Below are 20,390 nucleotides of genomic sequence, written 5' to 3'. Positions count from 1 at the left end.
GCGCTTGATTTGGCTTCTTTGCACTGGCCCCCAGTTGATTTTAGAATTTATTTAAAATTTAAATTATTAAATGAGTAAGCCCCTTCTAACCTTGCTGACCCTTTAACTGTACACATCCCAAGATTTCACTGAGGTCAGCTGACCTGCTGCTTTTAGCCACACCTACTAGCAGCTTAAAGCACAGAGGGGACTCTGAAAGCTGAACAGGTCAAATTACTGCTTTGTGTCCTCATGTACAAATAAAATATAAAACATTTAATCACACAATGAAAATTTAAGAGCTGTGACCACAGAAAAAAAAAAAGAAAAAGAAAAGAAATCACACTTTAAGTATCTCTCAGTGGCTTTTATTCAAAATGACTCTAGCAGGCCCACACTACTTTCCAGTGATAAGTCTGAAAATCAGTTAAGTAGGACACAGAAAACTAAAAACTGAATGGAAGCTACTTTCAAGGAAAAGGCTCAGATTTACAATGTTTTCCACACGACAATACAACCTTTTACCCTGCACTGTGTAACCACTCTCATCCATGTCAAACAAAAGATGTTACATTAGCTTGTTCCTTTTCTTGTTTTCAGTGCTACAACATACAGTAGAAGTCATTTTTGAGTTTCAGTAATGCCAGAGAACCATTGTACACTGAACCCTCAGGACCCCGTAGAGGCCAGCAGACCAACTATTTGCACTACTGATGGACAGCCAAAGATTAGCAAGAGAGAATTCAATACAAAAAATATATATATAAATACGGTAGCTAATATCATTAGGTACTGTACAACTGAATGCTAAAGAAAACAGCAAAAATAGGCTTAAAGGGCAATTTCTGGATGAAGTTAAAAAGAAAATTAATTTCTGCTGGAGTTGTCCTTCAATACAAGTCATCAAATTTATTACAGTTTCCATTATAGTTCCACTGTGGATCCAGTCTCAACACATCTTAATAAATCTTTAAATATGTTTCCTGTTTAGTCTCTTTTGCCTTCTTCTCTCAAAAAAAATGTAAAAACTCCAAAACACTGTAGCAAACATGTTGGACTTGTTCAAGGACAAGCAAACAACTGCGAAATGCAATATATACAGAAAGATTGTCACTGGGAAAAACAAACAAACACATGAATAAAGTTCTTACTGAGGATTGGGTCAGAGAGCCACAGACAAAAATGTTTGTGAGAGCAAACCGTTTAATACCTGCTTAATCCAACTCAGGCCGGGTACACCTTAGACAGGTCACTAGTCCATCACAAGGCCACATATCAAATGAGATAAACAATCATGCACACTCACACAGGGACAATTTTGAACCACCAATTATGCTAACATGCATGTTTTTGGGTGGTGGGAGGAAGCCAGAGTACCCGCAGAGAACCCACGCATACACGCGGAGAACATGCAAACTCCACACAGTAAGGCTTGGGATTTAAACCAGGAACCCTCTTGCTGTGAGGTGACGGCGCTAACCACCACACCACCGTGCACCACCGTCCTGATTATAAATCAAGGCCGAAAAATAGTTTACGTGCACCACATGGTCACCTGGGCAGATATTATTTTATACAGCAATTATGAAAGTAATTCAGAGAAAAAAATATAATAAAAACACAATCTGTTCTGTCAGCTGAAAATGATTTATTGTCTATGTTTAAATCCCCTGAAGTAATTGCTTAGCGATGCCATCATCATTACCAGCAGCTTCAGGAATATTGTAACTGTATTATTGTGCAGTGGAGTGAAACGGCTTGTTGTAACTGCCGAGGTCACAAGTGTTGCATTTCCTCAATGATTCAACCTACACTGTGGATTACCTCTGCTGTAAAATATGCAACCCACACCACAAAAAGAAAGGTGAACAAAAAGATATCTGCTGTATTTAATCCCCCAAAAAACAATCAATAATAAAAGGTAGTGCAGCAGACATTAGGCTACTGTGGCTGGCCGGCAATGGTTATGGTGATATCATAAACCTTTAATGTACTTCATGTGCACACGATTTCCTATAGTTACAATTAATTTGTTATAACTACAAGAGATATTTTCACTGGTTGTTTACAAATGCATTTACTGCGAGTACTTATACCATTTTTAATTCTCAATTAGGTTATAATAGTTATCATAGCATGCTCAGCAATCTTTACAAGTTTATTTTCTCACAGTGCCATATCTGTAAGAAGACACTGGAAGACATCGATATGCATCTTAGCCTTAAGTAAAATCTCATTTATCAGTCAGAAATAATTCAAAATCATTCAGGAGGAGCTAAATGACAGGATTATAGGAAAGCCGTCATGCTTGTTTTCTTTCTGTTATGTTAATTTAATTGTTTTACACCACTATTATTAAATATTATCAGAATTTGTAGATGTCTAATGTTTGCTAATTCAATAGTTTTGTGTCTAAGGATCATCTCAAAACCCTCAAGTAATCCAGTAGTTGTTATCAAATTAACTGACTACTTACACTGAAACCTGTTAGAATTCATTAGACTTTTACACTGATAAAACAACATTTATTTGCTAGCCAGCTAACACAGTGTGCTCATATGTACCAGAAGAATTGAGTGTTTTGGCCACCTGTTTATTGACTATAGAAAACAAATGTGCAAATATCAACTGTAGTTGCGATGGGAACATAACCATTCCATAAGTCCTACAACTAAACCTTCAAACCTTCAACCTTCAACTAAATTAATTTTGAATTCCCCCCACTGGGGGATGAATAAAGTATTTTTCTATTCTATTCTTCTCATCTATAAGGAGCTGCAGCTCTTCCTGGTATCATCATCCAGTTTCACTCCATTTCTCTATCCTTTGCATTCATGAATTCAAGCCAAAAAATCTCAGAATTAACTCATGATAAAACATTTGAGTAGTTTTTATATGCTTTTCCCCTCTCATACGCAATTTTGACAGCTCTCCATCTCACATTATATTCCAGTCCAGTGTCACTCTAGAAAGTGTAATATCTACGTTTGTCCAAGATGCAAAAACTGCATTTGCATTTTGTGACACTTTATGTAATGTAAAGGGAGGCATGTCATACTTTGTAAAGACAATTGTAGGGATTTAATGATTTTGAACTTTCAATTTTTTAGACTTTTTTGTAGAACCACTAATTTTTTCACTGTGGACCATGGTAGTTATTACACTCTGTGGAGTGGCACCACATTGCACATTCACTCTGATCTCAGCTAACTAAGATCAGCTAATCAAAGATGAGTTCAGTCTCTGTTTTACTGGTTAGCAAGCTCACTGACTAAGCTCTCTATCCACAGAGATCAAGATGAAAATTAAGAGAATTTCAGAAACCAGTGGGGACATTGTGACAGATGAACTAAATAATATTGGATCTTTAGGACCTCCATACACAACTACCTGTTCTACTTTAGGTCATTGTATTGGCTGGACAGCTGCACAGGTTGGGCAATAGTACTATTTCCCTAACTGTTTACTTGCACACCAGAAACCAGATTACTGTTTACTGTCAGGTTATGCAGGTAAAGAACTGAATAATGGATTGACATGCACATAACAAAATATCCAGATCACAAGCAGATGGTGAGCTTCTTCCTATTCCAGCTCACTGTCATGCTGCTTGGGCCAAATTCCATTTGTAAATTTTAGTCTGTGATTAGCCCACATAAAGTTTCACATCAACACTGTAAATATCACGAGATCCTTTTCCTTGCTAGCAAACAAACAGAGTTACGGCTTTCATGTCATAAGCTGCAGTTTTGCTCTGGACAAGTGCTTCTCTGAGTTCACTTGAGCTGGTGAATCTTCTCTGGTCTTAGAGAAGTGACACTGTAGGATAAACCACAACCTGTGCGGCCCAGAAACTTTGATATTTGGTTTCAGTTGCATTAACATTTAGTGACAACATTACATAGTAATTGTGTTAGGTATATTAGGGTGAAATTTCTCTGAGTCACACAGCGAATAGACTGGACTAGTCCTGAACCCAAGTTAGCCATCATAATTCGGTGGGCGTCATTCTGTGAACAAGATGAGCAGAGGAACTCTCTTCATAGTGTTAAAGGATAATGTGATAACAATAGGGCACTGTTCAGAGCCTAAGCTCATTGGCCACTTTGGAGGCAATATTTTTGAAGGCTATGGATGTGCCAGAGATCCTTTTAAAGCGCACGCCGTTCAGCGAGAGGCGGGGCAGTTTGCAAACCTCCATCTCCCATTGGACCAGACTGTCCTGGCGGGCGTCGCCATGCACACAGAACAGCATGTAGCGCTCACGCTGCTCATAGTCACAGTTATTGGCATCCAGAACCCTTCGTATCTCCTTCATCATTTCCCCCGGCTCCATGGATGATGTGGTCTTCATGCTCCAGGTAAAGCGCAGGGACCGCGGTTTTGACTCTCTACCCTCCTCTTTGGGCTCCCCTGAGAAACTCCTGGAGGAGAGAGACAAGCAAATACAGAACAGAGCAACTGAAACCACAGGCTGCAGCTCTGAACATGGAGTCATCCTTATTGCCACCTACATTGTACGAAAATCTTTAATTTTTGACCTGCAATGTTGTCTGTTCATTCAGATAGTTTGATATGATTTATACAGGTTGTAAATACCTGACAACAGATGATGAGTAGTCTTTGTGACAACTTAACTGGACTAAATGACACATTTAATCTGGAAGAGTTGTTTTCTTTTGAATATGTATAATTTCCTTTTTTGTTGGTACAAGCAAACAATATTCATGAAATTAATGAACTATTATTCAATTATTTCTTTCACTTCAAAACCCCATTAGAACAATCACAATTGTTTTTGTTTTCTTGTCTGTTCTTCAGGGGAACTCTGCTGTCGGATCAAACCTTGTGTATTTAAAGTTGCAGGACCAGTATACCATGGCAGCAGTGAGTTTCAGAGACACTATACATACCAAGGAACATCAGCATCATGTCAAAACCATGAAGAAAGCAGAAGAGGAGAAACTAATTCCCTTTTACCAATATGTCTTTAAAACTGACAAAACTGACACCATCAGCTTTTTGTTATGTTCAATGAGGTTATATTTGTTTCAAGCAGGTTTCACCCTTGCAAACTCAAAAAAATTAATGTTCTGCTTCAAAGGCAAAAGGTATGAAAATCCTTTGCCTTTAAAAAAGCTCCAGTTCTTCTCTACACAAGCTCATGTCTACGGTACTTGTCAGGTTGGTTGTCTCTGAAATATTGACGAACAAGAAGTTCTTCAGTGGATTTAAGCTGTCTCACTGTCTTCTGTATTGCCATGCAGACTAATCTCAGACTTCATAATGCAAGCAGAGCACAATATTTATGTTAAAAGAGTTATTGTCCCTCAGTCGCTCATTATCTGGTGTGATACAAACATAAAACCATGATGAAATCCTTGGAAATTAAAACACCTCAGAACTTTAAGGTTACTAAGTTTCATAGTAAACAGATGTAGATAAAGGGAAGGTGTTAAGACTTGCCCTGTCTACAAATTGAGTCGTATTAAGTCTGGAAGACACATGTTTCACAGCTGCTTCTGACCTGCGTACAAACTTGGAGGTGATCTTGCCAATGAGAGTGGTGGAGTTGCCATGATGGGGCATGGCCAATGAGGCAGTAGTGTGCTGCGACAGACTGGGAGAGGCAGGCGGGCCGTTGTAAGTAGCAGGTCGACGATCTCTAATTTGACCACCGTGGAAGGTAGAGCGACTGGAGGAGCCCCGGGGAAAGCGAGCCCGTTCTGGTGTAGTAGTGCTAGTGGTACTGGTGATACTAAAGGCTGAAGGTGATGACGGGTCCTGATGGTGGGGGCTTGGGGTGGGAGGAGAGCATATTTTAACAACAGTTGCATAAAATAACTGGTTGGTTGTAATTTGAATGAAAAATAGACTGTTCACCTCTGATACTCTGCATTGTCATCAATGGGAGGAAGGCAGGACTTCATGGGATGTCCCGAAGCTGACATGGACTTAACATGACGGGGGCGTATGGAGGAGACAGTTGCCCGTGGCAATGGAGAGGGCGATGCAGATGGTACTTCAGGCAAACTGAAACACAGACAAACAGATTAGCCATTTATTTATTTGGAGAAATGCAGCATTAGAGAATGAAAGCATTAAAAAAACCTTTCAGAATGCATTTCACCTGTTGTCCTTGCCGTTGGGAATACCACCTGAGTGGCGTTCAGTGCTGTTTCTCTCATGAACATACATGTTTCTCTGAGTCATGCTCTGTAACAAGTCAAGTCATATTTATTTGTATAGCACATTTCATGTGAAAAACAATTCAAAGTGCTTTACATAAAATAAAAGCATTGCAGTGGGGAGTGTAAGAAGTAATAAAAATACATAAAAGAACATAAAGAGAAACAAATAAAAAAATTAAAATGAATTAAAATTATTTAAAACAAGCAACAGTCTAGATAAATTAAAAAATACCGTGCAGATTTCATGCATAGACACATGAGAAAAGAAATACATTACATTACATTACACAAATGTTTTTAACCTGGATTTAAAAATGTCTCCATTTGGTGAAAGTTTAATCTCCACTGGCAGTTTGTTCCACTTGTTTGCAGCATAACAGCTAAATGCTGCTTCTCCATGTTTAGTCTGGACTCTGAACTGGACCAGCTGACCTGAGTCCTTGGATCTAAGAGCTCTGCTTGGTTTATATTCTCTGAACATATCACAGATGTATTCTGGGCCTAAACCGTTCTGGGATGTGTAAACCATCAGCAGGCTTTTACAATCTATTCTGTGAGTGACTGGAAGCCAGAGTAAAGATTTTAAAACTGGTGTGATGTGTTCAGATCTCTTAGTCCGGGTTAAAACTCTAGCAGCAGCAGCATTCTGGATGAGCTGCAGATGTTTAATGCTCTTTTTGGGAAGTCCAGTTAAAAGACCATTACAGTAATGGAGTCTACTGGAGATGAATGCATGGGTGAGTTTCTCCTGGTCTTTTTGGGAGAGAAAATCTTTAATTCTGTTGATGTTTCCGAGTTGGTAAAAAGCTGCCTTGGTGACAGCTTTGATGTGGCTGCTGAAAGTCAGATCTGAGTCTATCAACACTCTGAGGTTACACAGCTTAACACAGACAGACAACTCAGTATTATCCAACATGACACAAATGCTGATCCAAAATGCTGCAGCCAGAGTTCTGATGAGAACTAGCAGGGGAGATCAAATTGATCCAATTTTGGCTTTTCTTCAGACTTTAGAATTCTTTTCCTCACATATACACATATTTATGCACATATGTTAAAAATTTCAAAGTTTGGTGTTTTGGAACCAGCTGCCAGTTTGGGTTCAGAAAGCCTCTGTTTGATCTGTTGGGTTCCTTAGCTAAGCAACTTTTGAAAAAAATTGGCTCCATAGGATGTGGACTCTTGCATCTATCCATTTACTATACCCCTTAAATCCATTTTAGGGTTGCGGGGAGAGGCTACAGCCTATCTCAGCAGTCAGTGGATGAGAGGCAGGGTACACCCTGGACACCAGTCCATCACACGGCCAAACAGAGACAAACGAGACACACAACAATGTGTCACACTCAGGGCTCACACTCACTCTTCAGAGCAATTTAGAGTCACCAATAAACCTAACGTGCATGTTTTTGGACCATGGGAGGAAGCCAGAGTACCCGGAAAGAACTCCCGCATACACGGGGAGAACATGCAAACTCCACACAGAAAGGCCCTACCAGGATTCGAACCAGGAACCCTCTGTATCTTTAAAGTACCTTGAGATGGCATTTGTTGTGACTACATAAACAATACTGAATTAAAGGGTGCTCATGATCTGTATAATCACTGTCTGATTTAACAACACATATGATTAAACATCTTGCAATATCTGTCGTTGAATTGGTTCAAATCTGCAATTTTGGGTAGAACATCAGAGCAAAACTGGAATAATTTTACCCCTGAAGCTGTGGCAGACTTCCTGCGGTCTGGAACTCCCATGGGTGAGGAAGGCTCCTCCTTCTTTTCACTCTCCACACTGTTGGCATGACATCGCTTGGTGTAAGAGACAGGTGGGGGGATAGAGGGCGCCACTAAGACACAAAACACAGACGATCTGAGATTTGTTGGTAATAATCTATATACTCTCACAGGAATTGTAGCATCATATGTTTACCAATACATATAATCAATATATGTCACATAGAGTGAGATAGATTCAAATATAAACAGAAGTGTGATTAGACACAAACTTACCATGATCACTAAAACGCCGCTGCTTCTGTGTGGTGTTTACGTTGCGAGAGTTTGCAGGGGACTGACTGGAACCTTCAAGGTCGCTAACGGGTCGGGACCTCTGAACCAGGTTACAGCTGGAGAAAGACTCAGAGGAGACTTCAAACTAGTGGAGAGACAACAAAGGATTCTGAGTAGAATTATTACAGACTGGAAAGAAGGTAACATTGTTGGGTAATCAGATAGCCCTTAAATGAAAATGGATGTTTTTTTTTTCATACTTTCAGCTAAACTGCTTCTGAATTATGTTTGTAATGAATATATGCAGATGGTACTCAAAAGCCAGATTCTTAGAACTCAAAAAACAAGGGAATATTCTAAACCTCTGCAGATTTTCTCCCCAGCAGCAGATAAATTGCAGTCGCCTCATTGTATTTCTGGCCGTCCAGTGCCTTCCTTACTTCATCCTGAGAAAAGCCCATCGTTTCCATCAGCTCTGATGAGTCAGAAAACACACAGAATACTCAGCTTTGATTGAAGGGTAATAAATTATAGTCTAAAGCAGTTAGCATAATAGTGTAATTTACCAAAAGACACCAAAAACAACACAAATGCATTAGTTAGACACAAAAAGGGATAAAGCCTTGGTCACATTTTGGCTTATGAGACACTCAAAGAGCCAAATTAATAAAAATAAGGATGAAAAATCCACATCTCATGACAATGAAGAGTCCAATGTAAACTGTGGAGACCGAAGAGCAAACCGAGCACTCCCCTGCTTCCGAGCAGTAAACACCGTAACAGGTGCAGCTATCGCTAGGTGGCTTGACGCATTGATATCAAGGGAGGCAAAAATAGCGCCAAGCGATTGTGAGGTCTGACTTTTTCCTGCACAACGATTTTGTGATGCAAATGTATTAGTCTTTTGAACGCATATTGTTTTGAGAAGCAAGACGCTTTATTTTTTTAGCCCCAGCCAACTAGCCGGACTACCTTCGTCAACGCAAAAAAATCGTCTGGAACTCGGCTCACAGGACGCAGCGGGGGTAAGTCAATGTTCATAAATGATATTGCTAACATGGGATCATACAGCTTCATGTCAAAAGAGGCGAACTATCCCTTTAAGTGACATCCCATTCAGGGTTTAATATGACATTGGCCCACCCTTTGCAACAATAACAGCTTCAGCTCTTCTGGGCAAGCTTTCCACAAGGTTTAGGAGTGAGTTTATGGGAATTTCTGACCATTCTGCCATAAGAATGGTCAACACTGATGTTGGACGAGAAGGCCTGGCTCACTGTCTCTGCTCTAATTCATCCCAAAGGTGTTCTATCGGGTTGAGGTCAGGACTCTGTGCAGGCCAGTCAAGTTCTTCCACACCAAACTCGCTCATCCATGTCTTTATGGACCTTGCTTTGTGCACTGGTGCGCAGTCATGTTGGAACAGGAAGGGGCCATCCCCAAACTGTTTCAACAAAGTTAGGAGCATGAAATTGTCCAAAATCTCTTTGTTTGGCTTGGAGGCAGCTGCTCGGCCATGGAAACCCATTACATGAAGCTCTTTACATACTGTTCTTGAGCTAATATGAAATTTGGAGTTCTGTAGCGATTGACTCTGCAGAAAGTTGGCCTACCACTTCATGGCTGAGTTGCTGACGTTCCCAATTAGTTACATCCCAATTGTTATAATACCACTGACAGTTGACTGTGGAATATTTAGTAGGGAGGAAATTTACCGACTGGACTACACCTGTGGCCATGGAAGTGATTGGAACACCTGAATTTAATTATTTGGATGGGTGAGTGAATACATTTGGCAATATAGTGTTTGTATTCATTTTCTATGTTCAAAATTATACAATTCATCTTGATGGGAACATGAAATCTGGACTAAATCCCATTGCTTTCAAATCATTGGTAAGAACTCATTCTAAATAAGAAAAATGCGATCCATGGGGGAGGGGGAAAAGTCATTACAAAGTCACCCTGGTTTGACAAGAACACCAAAGTGGTGGTATGAATGAAATGAACATCTTTGCTACTAGTGTGAAGTCCTAACTTTATCGACTTCAAAGACAACATGTTAATTTTACTGATTAGGCCTGGCTGATTAAAAGGTTATACTCGCATCAAATAAATAATGCTGTATTATGAGATGCTAAAGAGTTTTAAAACAGTAGCCAGTTGTTTGTCTAACTCTGGGGACCAGCTCTACCAAATGAATCCTGGGAATCTACTCTGTATCTGACCGATGCGTTTGAGGTCATTGAAGTCTTGTTCAGGTTCGGTGTATGGTTTCAGCTCCTCTTCCTCGTAGCCAGCATTCATCCATCGATCCCTCATGATTTGCTGAGGAACAGAGAGGAATGTTGTGATGCAGGCAAGAACAACCATTTTGAAGAGACAATAGAAGAAACAATGATTTTTATAATTTATCGTTAATTGATCTTTTCTTCATGTGACAGCACATCACTATCTTATCTAGTTTCTATAGTTGATTTGCTGTGGATGAAAAATCAAGACTTTGCTGCTTCACAGAACATCCTCAAACAGGACTCTAGTTAAAGGCATTTATCACGAAGCAGATTTAGGAAGGGTCATTGACAGCTTTTGGTTGCCATCTAGATAAATTAGGAGTTACATTTAGGAGTTTTAAATGTAGAGAGTTGAAGTTTGCAGATTGTTGGATTGTGACAGTGGTTTTACCTTTAAGCTGCCTCGTTTGCCTGGGTTTAGGACCAGCAACTTTTTTAGCAAATTTTCACAGTCAGTTGACATGTAGAAGGGAATCCGGTACTTTCCTCTAAGAACACGCTCCCTTAGTTCCTGTACACACACAAACACAGTCAGTGTACTTACATCAGTGTAAAGATTTTTAAAATGAATGTACATGTCATTGCTTTCACAAACCTTGAATTTTAAATGCTATCTGGAGTACTGTAAACAAAAAAGTTTTAAATACTGTTGCATATGTTCAATTTTTGAATGCCATTGACGCCCTGTGCAGACACAACAACAGCCATCTGATTTAATTTAGTTATGAAAAAGTTCATACATAATTTATTTGGAACCCCAGAACAATCCCAAGTTTCCACAAAGTTAGGATGTTGTATACAATGTCAATCAAAACAGAATGCAATGGTTTGCATATCTCATAAAGCAATAACAAATTTATCAGAAGTTGAAAGTGAGACATTTTATTATTTCATGAAAAATATTGGCTCATCTTGAATTTAACGTCAACAAAATGTCTCAAAAAAGTAGGCAAGGGACAACAAAGGGCTGGAAAACTAAGTGCTACTAAAACTGTATTCTTGAAGTGCCTTAAGATGACATTTGTTATGATTTGGTGCTATATAAATAAAACTGAATTTAATTTAATTTAATTAAAAAGAAACTGGAGGAACAGGTTGCAACTATTCAACATAATAGATTGTTTTGCATTACAAAATGGATAATAAATGGATTTTCTTTAGGGATTTTATGTTAAAAAAATTATTCTAAATACAAAAGATAAAACAAGAGTGTGTGCATATCTTGTCACACCCCAAAGTCAATACTTTGTAATGCCATCTTTTTCATACCCTATGCCTCTATGAGCTTGCCACAACTAGTTTATGTACAGTTTATAGTACAGCAATCTTTAAGTCATAACACAGATCCTCAATTGGACTGAAGTCTGATCTTTGACAAGGCCACTCCAACTCATTTAAACATTTCCCCTTAAACTACTCGATGAACCAAATCTCGAGGACAAAAAACAGGCTTTCCTCAAGATTTTCCCTGTATTTAACACCATTCATCTTTCCCTCAATTCTGACAAGTTTCCCAGTTCTTGCCATGAAACCTCACCAAAGCATGATGCTTCCACAACCATTCAGCACTGTGGGTATGGTGTTCTTGCAGTGATGACAGGTATTGCATGAAACATAGTTTTACTTGATGGCCAAATAGTTCAGTTTTAGTCTCATCAGACCATAGGACCTATCTGCTGGTGAACTTTTCTGTAAGAAAAGCATTTTTTCTGACCACTCTTCCATAAAGCCCTGCTCTTTGGAGTGCACAGCTTACAGCGGTCCTGTGGACAGATAAACCAGTCTCCTCTGCAGAGCTCTCCAGCTCCTTCAGGGTTACTTTTGGTCTCTTTGCTGTCTCTGATTAATGCCCTCCTTGCCTGCCTGGTCTGTGAGTTTAAGTGGACAGCCCTTTCTAGGCCGGTTTGTTGTGGTGCCATGTTTTTTTTTTTCCATTCTGTGTTGATGCTGTAATAATGTTCCCTGGGATTATCAATGTTTTGGACGTTTTTTGTTTTTTTTTTACAACCCAACACTGATTACGTATGAACACTCAACACTTTGGCTGCATGGTGGTGTGGTGGTTAGCACTGTTGCCTCACAGCAAGAGGGATCTAAGTGGAGCCTGTCTATGTGGAGTTTGCATGTACTCCCCGTGTATGTGTGGGTTCTCTCCAGGTACTCCGGCTTCCTCCAAACATGTATGTTTGGTTGATTGGTGACTTTAAATTGTCCGTGTGAGCGTAAATGGTTGTTTGTGTCTATGTGGCCCTGTAATGTACCCTACCTCTTGCCCAATGACAGCTGGGATAGGCTCCAGCATGTATACTGAGATCATGTGGCATGAAGATTACTAATTGTGTGACTTCTGAAGGCAATTTGTCATACCAGATCTAATTTAAGGGCTTCACAGCAAAGGGATGAAAACATATGCGTGCACTACTTGTTGTTTTTTTTTTATCTTTTAGAACTTGTAAAAAAAAATGCATATATTATATTTATCACCAATGTGGACTATTTTTGCAGATTCATTACATGAAATCCACAAAAAAAAAAAAATTGGCAGGAGGGGCAGCTACTTTGCAAGCCACTATAATCACGTTAATTAGCAACAGCTCAGAGAGGCAGAGATGGACAGAGGCTCAGCAGTTGGTAAAGAACAGAGTTTTTGAATTGTTGAACAATTTCAGAATAATGATCCTCAATGTATAATTGTGAAGACTTTGAATATTCCATCAGCTGCAGTACAAAATATTAAGAAAATCCGGAGACATCTCTGTGAGCAAGGAATCAATATAAGAAATCACTGCAAGGGTTCAGGAAACACTTGCAGACATCGTTGTCAGTTCAGTGTGCCATCCACAAATGTGGGTTAGTCCTAGAGTGACCATCCAGCTTGTTATTAGCGCTCAATTCAAAAGCTTGCATCTCTGATGGTATGGGGTTGCATTTGTGCAGACAGAAATGGCAACTTAGACATTTTGCAAGGTACCAATATACTTCAGTAAGAAAAACTGCATACTGTATCTATTACAACAGCATAGCTTCACAGTAGAAGAATCTGGGTGCTGGACTGGCCAACTTGCAGTCCAGATCTTTCACCAACTGAAAAAATTTAAAACATGAAACACAAAGTACGACAAAGAAGACCTATGACTGTTGAGCAGCTAAAGTTCTATATCAGACAAGAATGGGACATCATTCCTCTCCCAAAGCCGGGGTAACTGGTCTCCTCAGTTTCCAGATGTTTATGGAAAAGGCGATGTTACATACTGGTAAACAGGGCCCTGTGCCATGTTTAGCAGTTTTATAGTCACTTTTGAGCACACCAACAGCTGCTTAAGATGAAAATAAAATCTTTAGCATAAAAAATGTTTGCAACCATGTTTGTATAGATGTAGTGGGCTCAATATGTCAGTCTCAGGATGTTCAGACTAAATTAAAGAGTATCCCCCTATTTACTTATCAAAAAGAGGGGTTTTGGTATTTCCTCACCAAGTCTGAAACACTAAACAAGTACTTCCACAACAACATTTCTCTGACTTTTTGCTACTAAATAAAAAATGTGAATGGATCTGAGCACACAAGAGTTGCTGTTGTTGTACATTTTTTCTCAATATATGCTCCTTACATTGGGCAATGATTTCTGCCAGGTAGTGACAACCACTGCCAAAAAAAGGAACATGAACATGTGACTGTTTTATTGAGCACAGTTGTAATCTGTAACTACTTTGATTAAAACAAACAAACAAACACACACATAGAATAATCAAACACTCTCTTGTCTGAGCTTGTTATAATAATAAAAAAAAAAACAGCCAGCTGAGGCATGCCTCGTAGAATATTTGTGCTGCAGCACATTGTACTAACTCCCATGAAGATCAGCTTTAGTAAAACATTGATTTAAATATAAAAATCTCAAGTTTTGGCGCTGTTCAACTATATAGCACTGAACTGTATTTATATGTCTACTGCTATCTAACCTTTAGGTTCTGTCCATCGAAGGGCAGGGAGCCACTAACCAGTGTGTAAAGAATCACCCCCAGACTCCAGACATCCACCTCCGGCCCGTCATACTTCTTCCCCTGCAGGGTCACAGAACTAAATTACTCAAAAGCCCACTGCTTAATGACTTCACTCTGCTGCATTTTCACCTCTCAACAAGACTGTTTTTCAGATGTGTTTTTGAGACAGAGAGAGAGTAAGAGAGAAAGACAGAGGGTACTGTTATGGAAGGGTGGTGGGAGGTGTGCAGTGTTCACCTGGAAGAGCTCAGGGGCAGCATAAGGAGGAGAGCCGCAGAAAGTATCCAACTTACTGCCCAATGTGAACTCATTACTAAAGCCAAAGTCTGCTATTTTAATGTTCATATCGGCGTCAAGCAGGAGATTTTCTGCCTTAGAAAGAGACAGAGAAAAAAATCAACAATAAGGCAATGTTACGTCTGATAAACGAACAAAAAAAAGGATTGAATTCATTGTAGAGCTGACTTAATCATGCTTCTCACATGGCTTGATCTCATCAAACATTTTCCATTTCAAGTTAGTCTTTTCACACTATTTGATCAAGCACAAAGCCACCACACAAACTTTACGAGTTCAAGATTTTGATTTTTTTTTTCTGATTCTAATTCAAAGGTTATCAACTTAAATATTACAGGGAGTTTCTGGAAAATTTCACCTTAAAAGTTTTTTATTTGTATAAACCATATTGCTGCTTCACAAAAAAAAAAAAAAAAGACAACCATTTAAACCACATACATACAACAGAACACAAAGAGAAAATATGCCTCATCAACTTAAAACAAACCCATGTCTGACAAGAAATCATCCTAATGCTAAGTACAAAGTGCACAAAATAGGGAAGGTGGAACAAAAATATGAAAATATTGAGAACAAAAAAACTAATATTTTTAACAGCAGAATCATCTAAGCCTTTAATAAAGGAGCTCTTCTTTTATCATTAGGAATCTAGTGCCACAAAAAAGGATGAATCTGGAAATGATAACAAAATAAATAAAGGAATATAAATGATATCAATCGCAATAATAGTTTCCACATGTGTTAATTATTTATGCATATAGAAATCGATTTATTCATTTATTTTATGTAAATTGTTCATATTCGTATTTTCTAAATGTTTTAATCCTTTTATAATGTAATTTATTTATTTTCAACCTTTTATTTTTCCTTTAATCTTGTCCCTTTTTTCTAATTTGTCTGTTAATTCCATTGTCACTGCTGTACCTTCAGCTTTGCCCTGAGACAATCATATTTGAGCATGAATTAGATGCTTCCTCTTAATGAACTACACCTTGTGTACCAGAAATATGCTTGATAGATTGCTTATGTCATTTAACCGTACAACAAAATCTGTTTCTGATCACATTTTAGGCAAGAAATTAACACTAAAGATGCAGAATCTTTACAATCTTCAATTTGTTCTGACTTAATTTATTTCATCGTTTACTTATTTGTTTATAAATGTTCACATTTATCTATTTATTTCTGTTTATATAGGCTACCCTAATTTACTTTCTTTCTTTTTAAGTTATTCATCTTTGTGGCACTTCTATGAAACAAGATATATCCATTTAGAATTTATTTAGGTATAATGATGTCCATTTTAAAGAGCAAAAGGGATGCAGAACTGTATTCTACTGGATTTCTAAGATAGAAAAAGATGAAGACAGAGAGATGCTTTAATTTCATACAACTGACACTATAATGTTTTTGTTTTTTTTCTCTACCTTGAGGTCACGATGCACAATCCTCTTCTGGTGACAGTACTCCACTGCTGACACAATCTGTCAGAAACACAAGGTTGTGCAAGAAGTTAAAAGCAGTTCCACATCATACAGCTGTCTGCAGTCAACCATCTGAGACTGTGTAATGCTGTTTGGAGATTTTCCCCACAACAAGGTGAGAATGTTAAAGTGTAATTTAAAGTTTATCCCCAAGGTGGCACCAGAGGAATTATTCTAATGATGGGAGACTTGCAGGCAACTAAAAGCTCCAACAGTAGTGTCACATGACCTACCCTCAACAGAGGAAGCAGAAACAAAACTAGGGCTTCCTTTTGACTTTTCATTGGCAGTAAGTGATAAAAGATGTTCACCCACATAACAGATGAAAAGATTTTGAGATCTCTATGTTGGTCCAAACACAAGGCCAAGACACTTAGTGCAACCCACTCATCCAGCCCTTTCCTTGCAGGTCATAGCTGTCTGTTTAGACTTAGAGTGTTTAAAGTCTGCACAGTGTCGTCTTTTCAGATCATCATCCTCAGTAACTCACCATCAGAACACAATTCTATTTGTCTTTGCATTGCTAAAAACTGAAATACCAAAACAGTTTTAGGAAAAAAACACATAAAATGTTTAATAAGAAACAGCTTATACAGGTGAACTTCGCAGTAGCCTCAGTCAAGTGGTTAAAACGGTTATTTCAATGGTCCAAACCTTTTTTTAGTGGTTCTGCCCATTCAGGCTGATTCATCCTGTGGGGAGTAGTTGCGGTCTGGTACCTCCATGAAGTGGATAGTTGTTTTTCAGTTTGTGCCTGACTTACATGCATAAGGGGCCAGATGAATTTGAGTTTCCCCACAATATGAGTGTGGATTCTTTTAATCAGTGTTAACCAACTGAATGCAAAGGAATTCACAAGAGCAAAATCCTAGAAACATGGATTTAAACTGCATTTGTTTGTTTATCGCACAATAGTAAGCTGTGTGTACAGTGATCCCTATTGGACAAAATTAAAAGGACTTGAAGCGCATCAAATCTAATGCTTCTTGGCTTCAACAGATTTCATCTGGGGTTATCCGTTTTTGTGACTGATCACCAAAACTTTTGTTTGAAGTATTGAAGCATTGCTTTGGTCTTTATTGTATACAACTAGAATGATTGACAGAAAATTAAACAAATTATCGATCCATCACTGTCACAAAAATGCAGCAGCTTCGTCAGCACCATATTTATGTTAGATTATTCAAACCGTTAAAACGATGCCCTCACTCTCAGCAAACAGTGTGGTTGACAGGGCCTTTGCGTCATTATCTGATCTGAGCTAAAAGGAAACAGTGTAATTAGATAGACTATTCTGCAGCCAGAAGCATGTTTACAAGACACTAGAAAGAAATGACTCCCTGTGTTAGTTAAAGAAAACCGGAATTTACAATAAATGTAGACATGTTAGTAGAATCTAAACTGTACGAAACCGAGCTTCTCAAAAACAGACTAACACACCCATTTAATGCAATTGAAGATCAGATCCCACCTGCATTCTCAACTTAACCCAAATAGAACTAGGTGCTCCACAAATGCTCCAAAGTTCCATCTTTTTGTATCTTTAAAAACAATAAAGTATAAGTGTTTCACTTTTTTCTGTCAGATAGCTATACGCATCAGAAACTGTGACTGAGAATCAACCGCTTAAGACGATGTGTCAACTCGTAGTGGCTTAATGCATTTCTATCACACAGCTCTAATAAATCATGATGTTATAACCACAGCTTCATCTGACATATGAATAAATGTAATTAAAAACAAAATGTAATGATCTGTATATATATAAACCATCTTTTCACAACAGAAATTAGAAAATATCCAATGCTGAAAGTAAGACATTTGACTATTTATTTAAAAATATTAGTAAATCTTACAATTTATTGGCAGTGACATGTCTCAAAAATTGGGACTGTAAACATCTGGGAACTGAGGAGATCAGTTGGCTTCTTCTCTGCATGATAGAGCTTTGACCTGCATTTGTGGATGGCACGGTGAACTGTGTCCACCGACAATGATTTCTGGTGTTCCTGAGCCCATTCAGTGATTTTCAAAACAGATCGTCAAAACATATTGACTAAACATCTGGTACAAATCCAAAGACCAAAATGACTTTGCCTACCTTTCTTTATGAACAATCAAATAATAGAAAATAACAGTGACTGTGCATTAGCTAGGTTTTACCCACTTTTTCCCCTATTATTTGAAAATATTTTTTTAATGATCTAACATGTTGGTAACTGAGTTTGTTATTTCTAATATATAACAGCTGAATGTAATCATACTGGAGAATAAAGTAGTACCAGATAAACTAACACTACCAAAAACCAAATAGACTTATTAAGCAGACTACTGCCACCTCTCATAGATTTCATGTGATTTTATTTGGGGAAGGTGCTTTTAAATCCTATATTCAAATCCATTTAAGAAATGGCATGGACATTTACAGACATAGTGGCTTAATCTATGCACAAGTTAATAAGCTTATACGCTAGTTCAGTATGTTTTCTGCCTCAGAAAAGGTTGCACTTTTTAAAGCATACTGCACCCCTTTGTATGCTGCTCACTTAGACAAAGCAGTATGCAGAAACTCAAAGTGGCATATAACGATGGAATGAGGATGCTGCTTAGGATGCCGAGATGGACGAGTGCAAGTCAAATGTTTGCTGATGTTGGCGTCTCCACTTGTGATGCTGTATAACGCAATCTTATGTACAGATGTACGCGTAGATTAGAGGACTCTATGAACAACATCATCTTATCACTGATGGACCCTGCAAGAACTTCAGTCAGGTTTTACTCTAGTATGTGGAACATTTCTACATTTTTTTGTAAATTTGTGACTTTGTGGATTTTTCTCACCGTTTTTCTTTTTTCATATGGACCTACATGTGTCTTTAATAAAGTGAAATGAATGAATGAATGAATATGCCTTATACTGAAGGAATCTAAGTGTTCTGCACATTAATAATTGCTTGAAATTTTCAGACTTTAAAAGTTAACAGAATCTTTCTAAATGCACCCGAAGCAACTGACCAGGACTGAGTGAAATAATGGACACAAGGGATCGAATACATGTCTCACCTGGCGGAACTTGGCTCGAGCCTCCTTCTCCTTCATTCGTCCATGAGCCACTAGGTAGTCAAAGACCTCACCTGAGACACAAGTAGACAGGTGAGCACATGTGACACATGTCTGGAAGGAAACAAAACCTCCAGAAGACTCTAATCTGCCTCCAGTTGGCAGGTTGGTGCTTTGAGCCCCACCTCCTCCATGTGTGCAAAAGTCTTTGGGCAAAACAATGAACCCCACAGTGCCCCCCATGTACTAGAGAAAAAGCACTGCAAATACAGAATCATATATTGAACTTTAGCATATATTTAGAGGTGCTGAATGAGTTCTTCTGTGAATAGATGTGTGAGAAACACACCGTAATGGAACACCGATCAACCATAGCATGGCCACCCTTGCTGATCATAATATTGATCAGGGACCCCTTTTTTCGCCAAAGCAGCCATGATATTTGGATATTTGTAATGTGGGGCCTCCATGGATAGGACTCGTTTGTTCAGCACATCTGATCGGGAGAATTTTGGGGATGAATCAACACCCAAAATCATTATGTTCCTCAGAGTATACATCACCTACTTTCGCATGGTGGCTGGGTGCAATGCACTGTGTTCCTACACCTCTCCATCCGAACCAGCACAAACTTTCAGAAATATGAGCTACAATGGCTCTTGTTTTGGGTCGAACTACACAGGCCAGCCTTTGCTCTCTGCATGTATTAAAGAGCCTTGGCTACCCATGACCCTATCCCACAAAAGCTGCAGTTGTGGAGATGCTGTGATATCTGACTGGTAATCATAATATTGTCCTACTGTCATTGTAATAATATAATCAATGTTTTACTTCACCTGTCAGCGGTCATAATCTTATGGCTGATCAATGCAAATTTATTTCTTATTTTTAAGCTCATCTCTCTTACCTCCGCTGGCATACTCCATCACCAGATACAGAGTCTTCTCTGTTTCAATCACCTCAAACAGCTTCACTGAAAAAAGGCAACAGGGACATTAAAGCAGATGAATAGAATCCTTACAGTCAAATACTGAGATCTAAAGCAGATTAATACTGATTACTATCTTG

The 20,390-nt window shown here is 38.6% G+C and overlaps 1 protein-coding gene across 2 annotated transcripts in view; it reads right to left on the bottom strand.

Annotated features, from left to right (window-relative positions):
* Positions 1-339: 339 nt before the first annotated feature.
* The window catches only part of mark1 (MAP/microtubule affinity-regulating kinase 1), a 41,442-nt gene continuing 21,391 nt past the window's right edge, over positions 340-20,390 (bottom strand). For both annotated transcript variants that reach the window (XM_075464098.1, XM_075464099.1), the window contains 14 exons: positions 20,230-20,295; positions 19,326-19,396; positions 16,206-16,262; positions 14,719-14,853; positions 14,440-14,541; positions 10,869-10,988; positions 10,412-10,511; positions 8,546-8,658; positions 8,184-8,328; positions 7,887-8,020; positions 6,110-6,195; positions 5,863-6,012; positions 5,507-5,776; positions 340-4,403 (listed from right to left, as the gene is read on the bottom strand). In XM_075464098.1, the coding sequence (XP_075320213.1) occupies positions 4,061-4,403; positions 5,507-5,776; positions 5,863-6,012; positions 6,110-6,195; positions 7,887-8,020; positions 8,184-8,328; positions 8,546-8,658; positions 10,412-10,511; positions 10,869-10,988; positions 14,440-14,541; positions 14,719-14,853; positions 16,206-16,262; positions 19,326-19,396; positions 20,230-20,295 (1,892 nt within the window). In that variant the 3' untranslated portion in view covers positions 340-4,060. The remainder of the gene's footprint in view (positions 4,404-5,506; positions 5,777-5,862; positions 6,013-6,109; positions 6,196-7,886; positions 8,021-8,183; positions 8,329-8,545; positions 8,659-10,411; positions 10,512-10,868; positions 10,989-14,439; positions 14,542-14,718; positions 14,854-16,205; positions 16,263-19,325; positions 19,397-20,229; positions 20,296-20,390) is intronic.

The sequence above is a fragment of the Odontesthes bonariensis genome, chromosome 4 (genome assembly GCF_027942865.1).
Source record: "Odontesthes bonariensis isolate fOdoBon6 chromosome 4, fOdoBon6.hap1, whole genome shotgun sequence".
Lineage (NCBI taxonomy): Eukaryota > Metazoa > Chordata > Actinopteri > Atheriniformes > Atherinopsidae > Odontesthes > Odontesthes bonariensis.
Note: the sequence above shows the minus strand (reverse complement) of the source record. Positions and strands in the feature narration are given on the sequence as shown.